This window comes from Lissotriton helveticus, chromosome 8 (genome assembly GCF_964261635.1).
Source record: "Lissotriton helveticus chromosome 8, aLisHel1.1, whole genome shotgun sequence".
NCBI lineage: Eukaryota > Metazoa > Chordata > Amphibia > Caudata > Salamandridae > Lissotriton > Lissotriton helveticus.
This window is the reverse complement of record NC_136069.1, coordinates 1,452,052,395-1,452,060,715: the sequence shown is the minus strand read 5'-3', so window position 1 is coordinate 1,452,060,715 and position 8,321 is coordinate 1,452,052,395. Positions and strand designations below refer to the sequence as shown.

The 8,321-nt window shown below is 41.5% G+C and overlaps 1 protein-coding gene across 2 annotated transcripts in view; it reads left to right on the top strand.

Annotated features, from left to right (window-relative positions):
* Nucleotides 1-211: 211 nt before the first annotated feature.
* Nucleotides 212-8,321, top strand: part of LTN1 (listerin E3 ubiquitin protein ligase 1) — a 386,602-nt gene continuing 378,492 nt past the window's right edge. For both annotated transcript variants that reach the window (XM_078658380.1, XM_078658379.1), the window contains exon 1: nt 212-364. In XM_078658380.1, the coding sequence (XP_078514506.1) occupies nt 323-364 (42 nt within the window). In that variant the 5' untranslated portion in view covers nt 212-322. The remainder of the gene's footprint in view (nt 365-8,321) is intronic.

The following is an 8,321-nucleotide window of genomic DNA, read 5'->3' as shown; positions in this document are numbered from 1 at the left end:
TTTAAACGTGCCATCACCTGTAAATGAAGGGAGACTGAAGGCACATTGGTATACCGAGCTTTCGGAGATCGCAGGCCTGGCAACTAGCACCACTAGAATAACATCAGACAAGAAATCTTCCTTTGATAGGATTGTCGAGTCCTCTTTCTATGTCCAGCGCCAGCTTCTTTCTTGCCTGCGATTACTGGACGGGACGCTGGTGTTACGTCAACGTTCCTGAAACGTCACACCAGAGAGGAGTCTCCTCAATTGAGAGCCTATCGCATCGAACGCAGAAGTTGTTGATTTCCCGGTGCTTCAGGTCCTTCAGTGGTTACCCAAGATGGGAGGCAAAAACAAGCAGCGCACAAAGGGCAACGTGAGGGTGAGTGAGCGCCATAAGCTGTGCCCCTTAACTGACACAGGCCGGTGAAGGCACTAGAGATGCGTGCTGGAATACATGAGGAATGTAACACGTGTCTCTCTCTCTATGACAGTGAAACTGAGACAGGGCAGGATGGTGCTTACTTTCACTCTGGTTTCCTGACAACACACCCACATACATCTAGATACTGAAGCCTATGTTCACTGATCCATATACTTTCCAAACGCTACTCAGGCACACAATGAGTTGACATCTGGATGATTTGGCCATACATCGATTATATGTCTTTGGCGTTGGACACAAACAGTGTCAAAGATCGTGACACCTAGCAGCCCTGCTGCCCACTTACACCAACCACCAGTATACCAATAGGAGAGCGAGTCAGATAATCTCCGATACTGGATCGGGCACTCCCCCGAGAGATCTATAACTTTTCTCGGCCATTGTTAAGTATAGCACTCTCATTCCCTATTCGGAGTTAGGGTGACCAACTGGCATGGGTGCAAATTCAGGACAGTGAGTGTAAAAAATTCGGGACAAAGGGTCACAATTCAGGACATGAGGTCAGAATTCAGGACAAAAATTTGGGACTAAAAAGGTAAGTTTTACAGACCCATCAGAGGACGTCGCGTAATGTTACATAAGTAAATAGACCACCAACACAAGTACAAGTCAAAATAAGTTTATATTAGGTTGAAACAACCTTGCACTGCTTGCCAGATCTCCCAGTGAAAAAATGCACCCGATCCAATCAATCATCCGAAGAGGATGTGATGTGTAAAAGCTAAGGGGTCTCGGGGGCCACGGTCAACATGAAAATAATAATAGCACGAATGCAGAAACTTTGCACTATTGGAGCAAAATAAATAAATAATAAAGGACAATTGGGCCGATATACAGAATGATAATGGGCCGATAGGCTGTGTTGTTTATTGTTTACAGTAGTTTCTAGCCTGCTTACTTTACAGTATTTCAATTTCTTGTGTAGCATTCCTTAATTTTTCTCAGTTGAACTGCTTATTTTCATCAGTCAATGATTTATTGTTGGTTTTCAAATACTTGTGTGTGAGTGCCTGATCTGCATTCTCCACACATTTTTTTTTTAACACGGTGTGGTCTTTCTCCACACATTTTACTCGGTGTGGTCCCTCTCCACACATTTTCTGCCGTGTGTTTTATTCCACACTCCACACTTTCTACCCATTTTCTTTGGGGTAATTCTGCATTTCTTGTATTCTATACCTTCCACCCATCTTATCTTAAGGAACGTTCTGTTTTTTTTTCCATTTTCTGCATATTCTTCACCACTCTACTTACTTTTTCACTTTTATCTTCTTTCTAACACCCTGTACTTTCCTGTTTGGCTGGCCAGCGTACATGATCTTAGTACTTCGTTTCCTTTTTAGTCTGTTGTATGGGTTTGTATTTATTTTTGTGTTTCTGTGGAAAGGAAGATGGTGTAATAGTCGCTTGTTCTGGTCTTTTCTCTCACTTCCTATCCACTTTACTTCCTCTGCTTGCTCTTTCCATATTTCCTTTTCACGCCTTCTTTCAGTGTACACATTTTCTGCCGTGTGTTTTATTCCACACTCCACACTTTCTACCCATTTTCTTTGGGGTAATTCTGCATTTCTTGTATTCTATACCTTCCACCCATCTTATCTTCAGGAACGTTCTGTTTTTTTTCCCATTTTCTGCATATTCTTCACCACTCTACTTACTTTTTCACTTTTATCTTCTTTCTAACACCCTGTACTTTCCTGTTTGGCTGGCCAGCGTACATGATCTTAGTACTTCGTTTCCTTTTTAGTCTGTTGTATGGGTTTGTATTTATTTTTGTGTTTCTGTGGAAAGGAAGATGGTGTAATAGTCGCTTGTTCTTGTCTTTTCTCTCACTTCCTATCCACTTTACTTCCTCTGCTTGCTCTTTCCATATTTCCTTTTCACGCCTTCTTTCAGTGTACCATTCTTTATATTTCATTCTTTTATTTTCTTGCCTCTTTTTGATACCTTCTAAAACTTCCTTCCTTTGTGTAGTAAAGGGGGGAGATATATGGTATCCTGCTGCTCAGCCAGAATGACTGCCCTGGGAATGTTAGTGTTTGGAATGTGTGCATGTGTGAATCAGTTGGATGAAGAGTTGAGCAGCAGAGATGCTGCTCCTCTTGGGGCTCCTACTTAGACTATGACTTTATCTATTTGTATCTAACTTACCACCTAAATAAATCTACGTGGTAAACTACCTGGCTTGGAGTGTCCTTTCTTCAATACTACAGTCACCCTATTCCGAGTCTGACCACAATAACGTTTCGCCCGAGTTCCTGGTCCTCAATCTCACCTACCCCATCCATCTCTAATATCAGACAGAACAGCAGTACCACAAAGGTGACGAAACCAAGCTTTTCCTAACCTGTCAAATTTAAGCAAAACAAAAGTTACATTTAAAATATATAGTGTCCGATGTCGGTTGCCACTTATTTTTTTGAAAACAGTTGCCTCATGACACAGAATTGATTTGTGTGTTTTAAAAAGATCTTGAAAACATCTTCTAAAATGTAGCAGAAATGAAACACTGCAGGGACACCTCTAACATATTTTTTATGCCTCGTAGAACTCGAGAAAAGAATCCATAATATCCTACTTGAAGAGTTACTTTTTCCAACGATATACCTTTTTAAATAATCCTCTGATGCACACTGTCTGTGCCTTATTTTTAAGGCCCCCTTTCATTATCTACGGTTAAAGGTTCTTATCTCTTTAGCCATTTTCAAATTACATCGAGGTAAATTTGCCATGAGCATTTGTCAAAGTTACCCAAATCTCAAAATTTTCATAAACCAAATCCCAAATTATTCGAGTTCCCAAAGGTGAGTGGCTTTGCTAACTGTGGCTGTTTGATGATTAGAGCAATAATAACCACGTCAAGGTGTATGGTGATATTTAAAAAATATTTCTTGCATGTCTATCCATTATACAGGTTGGGTTAATGCTGTGCAATTTAAGTGTGTCGACGCTTTAATTAACTAATTAAGAGTGTCTGTGTGCAAGAGCTGGACTATTTGAGTCTACGTAAGACTTTGTGCATCTTCTTAACAGTTAGTTTAGGCTAATAAACCTGCTAATAAACCTGCGCAATTCCATGTTAAAAGTTCATGGGTTTATTCAAGACCATAATCATTACAGAAGGCAAAACATAATTAATTAGTTAATTAATCAGCATAATTAAAGTAGTCAAAATATTACTAGCTAAATAATAATAATAATGTAGCTCCACAACACACCATTAGAAGGCAGTGTATAGACATTCCCCAGTTCTCTGATGCAGTCTCTATGGTACTGTATACTCTCTGAGTTGATTCACTGCAGGAGGCATGACCAGGAGGATAACTGGGTGACCACGCCTCAAAGAAGGCTCTCAGTAGGCAACCTTCATCGTTCATACATGTAAGAAGTTCCAGCATCAAATGCATTAGGTATGGGCAGCATAAACTGCACTCGTAAGAAATGTATGCGTACGGCCACGAGCTGACAGTGCGGCGGCTTGAGCATGTAATTAGAATGTGACGCTCACAGAAGCCTTCCTGTCGCTTGCACATAGGCACGAGCCGGCAGTGCGTGGAGCTCCCAATGTACAATAGATTCGCTAACCACAGTTAGTGAAAGTGGTAAAAAAAAAAGATTTGTTCAAGACACAGAAAAACACTTACGGATGATGCCGAGTAACGGTAGCCCGCGGTCGCAGCACCACCGTAAACTTAGAAGTCAAAGTCTTAAGAACCTACCGAACTGGTCAGTCTGCAAAACAGGACTCCTCTGCCGCACAGGAACTCGAATGTCCTGCTATTCCATCCTCGCCGCCAAAATGTTGTAGCACGCTTCTTCTCATAAATCAACGGAGGCTTAGTGATGTATTTATCTTCTGGTTTAGTGGCAGTAAGGAAAACCTGTGTCTCAACAGCCAGACAACAAAAGCTCAAATCCCAACCACCCTGGGACTCCACTTGTCATTAACCCCACTCCATTCCACATTCCCATATCCGAGATGCCAATTACATTAAGGCAACTAACACAGTATAACAGTTTTAAATCCTGACTTTGTGATTTCATTACAAGACCGGAGGCTACATTATGCAATAATTTTTATTGCTGCCCAAGATATGCAGCCCTTTAAAGTGTAACAGTTACATCATAAATAAAACATTCCACACAGCATAAACAAGTGCCATAGCAACCAAATAACTTCCTCTTTTATTCGCTGCTCACGGAGAGTTAAGTACAACTTCTTCCTTTCTTCCTTTTTTAGAGAATTTTATTTGATAATGGTTTATCTAACATATATTTCTTTTCAGATTTACCTTATTTAGGTAAGTAATATTACACCTTGCCATTACAATTGTGTGTTTTATTTGTGAAATTTCCCTTTTTCAGGTAAGTTTGTTTTACTTACTTTTTCCACCCTTCCAATTTATGGTTGGGTTCTTCCTTTCGTTCGTTCTTTTTTATTTTCTTTCAAAACAAGCCCTCCGCAATGTTAAATGCTACTTAAGGGCTCTTTATTGTGCTAGAGGAGTTTTGTCTCTCCGTTTTTCTCTTCCCCGTGTTACCCACACTGCATTTTTCTCAAATGTTGATAAACGCTAATTGAGTCCTATCCGCGTTATATATTTTAGGACTATATTTTGGGAAGAAACTTTCACTGTGTAATGAGCATTTTTTAAATAGTTTATAACCGCGTCAACGCTTACCTTGAGACGTTCCCCTTCTCGAGAGCGCGACTAATCCCGGTACGCTTCTTCCGGGTTCTATGAAATGTGACCCGCTCGCGAAAATGAGCGGGTCATGCCTCTCGAGCTTTCCCAATCTGACCTGCAATGCGCATATTACAGCCGGTGACAGGCTGGAAACAGAGGCTATTTTTCAGCTCGCGCTGTGCGTTTCTTTGAAGACCCATCGCACAGCGCACAGCTAACGGACGGTCAGCCCTTCCTTCTCTCCTTTTAGGTGACTTGTTTTTAAACTTTAGGACCGGATTATTAAATATTAGGGATAATTACCGCCTGTTTTAACGAGAATTCATTATTTTATCAATTTTTTTTACCTTCTCTGGAATTCTTAGTTAATAACAATTTCTCTTTCTCTTTGAAATAATTTAAATATTTAAGATATTTTAATTTTTTTATTTTTTGCATTTGTATGGCGCTACAGCTACCCAAAAAGGGTTTCCCGGCGCCTGTGACATTCGATTGGATAGAAAGAAGATAGCCAAATTGTGGTATTACTGCAATTGCTTCTGAAATAGCCAGGTTTTTACGCTTTTCCGGAATTTAGTATAGCTTTCTTCTTTCCGGATCTGCGGGGGGAGTGAGTTCCATAGAGTGGGCCCTCTCACAGCAAAAGAGCGTCCTCCCGTTTTTTGCAGTTTGAATCTTGGAACAGTGAAATTTGCTGCTGTTTGAGATCGGAGATCCCTTGTTGGGAGATAGGGGGAGGCCAAGGCTTGTAGGTAGCCGGGTGCAGTTTTGGTTTTAATTCTAAACATATATATCAAGGTTTTGAAGCTAATCCGATGTTCTATCCTGAGCCAGTGTAAATCATTTAAGTGTTTTGATATTCTGTCAAACTTTGGGATCCTGCATAGGAGACGTGCAGCAGCGTTCTGGATCATTTGCAGTCGTTTGATCACTGCTAGATTTGAGCTCAGGTAAAGAATGTTACCGTAGTCAATGCGTGACGTTATTAGTGCGTTGACTACGGTTTTTTGGGTATTTTGGGGCAACATCCAGATAATTTTCTTTAACCATTTTATTATGGTGAAACAGAGGCCAGCCACTTTATTTGCCTGCTGTTTCATCGACAGAGTATTGTCAATAATGACTCCTAGATTTCTCACTTGTGTGGCTGGAATGGGAAGGTTGCCCATCTCTGTTGGCCAATGTGAGGGGCACCAAAGATGACTGAGAAGGTTGATGATATATGTGAAGCTCCCCTCACAGAGAACTCCTCAATGAGTCTCTTTGAAAAACAGTTAAAGTCCTCTTTGAAAGAGGCTGTTGAAGCGGCATTATCTAAGAGGAAAAGGGATGCTCCTCATAAAGATTCTGTTTCTTCTGATGAGGAAGACCCAATTCTCAAAAAGGGCGACAAAGTCTTGAAAAAGACCAAACATCTTGAAAATATCAGTAATCCACACGCTGAAAATGAAAAAGGTGTCCCGAGCGGCACAAACAGATTGAGCGTCCTCAATGGCGCAAAGACTACAGGTGTCCTTCACGGCACAACCGGACATGGTGTCCCTCGCGGCACAAGAGACGTCATCCTTTGTGATGATGACGAATATTTGTCCCCTATTGATGACAATAAAGCTGATGAGTACATATTTGATCCATCAGAAAAACTTGATGAATTACTGAATGAAGATTTGAACCAACCCTCCACCTCATGTTCAGTTAAAGATCCCTCAGGGGTGGAGATGTTTAACCCTTCTAAAATTACCCACCCTAGAGGCTCGGACTGGTGGCCCCTTGACCACATAGCTAAATGTATTAAACTTTGGATCAGAAAGACGCTTGAGAGAGACTCACGGAACCTAATGAAGTCAGAATGCCCGAGACCCTTCCTTGACAACAAAGCAGGCTTGACCCCTATGCTAGACCCTGAGTTATTAACCTTCCTCTTTAAGACTGGAAGAGACCCTCGTAAAGGTCTTGAACGCTGTCTTAAGCAGTGTCAAGATAAACTGCTAGACACGTTAGGCCCTCTGGCCAGAATTCTAGACCTTGCTGAAGAGTCCTCTATTAACGGTACTCCAGTTGACACCGAACTCTTGAGAGGATGGAGTCAACGTGCCCTATGCATGCTCGGAAATGCCAATGCTAGCCTCACACCCAAAAGACGTAGAGGCATTCTGATTCGGATGAACCCCAAATTGGGGGACCTAGCCAATAAAGATATTGAGGGAGACCCTAATGGACTCCTCTTTGGAGAGTCTTTTATTAAAGTTCTTGGGAAATATGTGTCCACTTTCTCTGCTTTTAGCAAGGCTCAGAGTAATATGAGAAGGATGTTTGGAGGTAGACACATTTTTGGAAGGGCTGACAGAGGAGGACCGTCTGTCAGCCGGGGGTACAACAGGTCCTTCTATCAACAGAACCAACGTGGAAGATACTTCAGAGGGAACAGCTCCTTTTTCCCTCAGAGAGGACGCAACTACCGCAATCGAGGAGGTGGAAACAACCGTGGAAAGTTCCAAGCTCAAGGAAATCAAGGTAACTGCCCCTTTTGGTTCTTTCCTCCCAAGGGTAGGGGGAAGACTTGCTATTTTCAGCAAAAATTGGTTATCGATAACAAACGATGCTTTGGTTTTGGAAACTGTGAAAGGTTTCAAAATAGACTTTGTTTCTACTCCTCACCAGACCTCACCTCCCAGAGAATTAATTGTAGACCAAGATCAATCTGTTCTAGTCGACGAATAGGTTCGCCAAATGCTAGACAAAGGGGCAATTTTCATTGTATCCAATGCTGGCCCCGGCTTTGTGAGCACAATTTTTCTCATGAAGAAAAAAGAGAAGGGTTGGCGTCCCGTAATAAATCTAAAGCTTCTGAATTCTTTCCTTGTGTACAGACACTTCAAGATGGAAGGTATCCATCTTCTGAGAGATATTCTTCAAGAGAAGGCTTGGCTCATAAAGCTAGATCTCAAGGACGCATACTTTACTATCCCTATGGATACGGAATCTCAAAAATATCTAAGGTTTGTATGGAAAGGTGTGACCTACCAATTTCGATGTCTTCCCTTTGGCCTCTTCAGACTAAGCACTCATTCTTGGCATATCATGCCTAACAGCATGGATGATATATGAATTCTCCTTCATGCAACATTTCCTGTACATTGACTTGTAATACGCTTTGACACACTGCATTGGGATGAATAGTGCTAGAACATAAATTAAAAGCAACA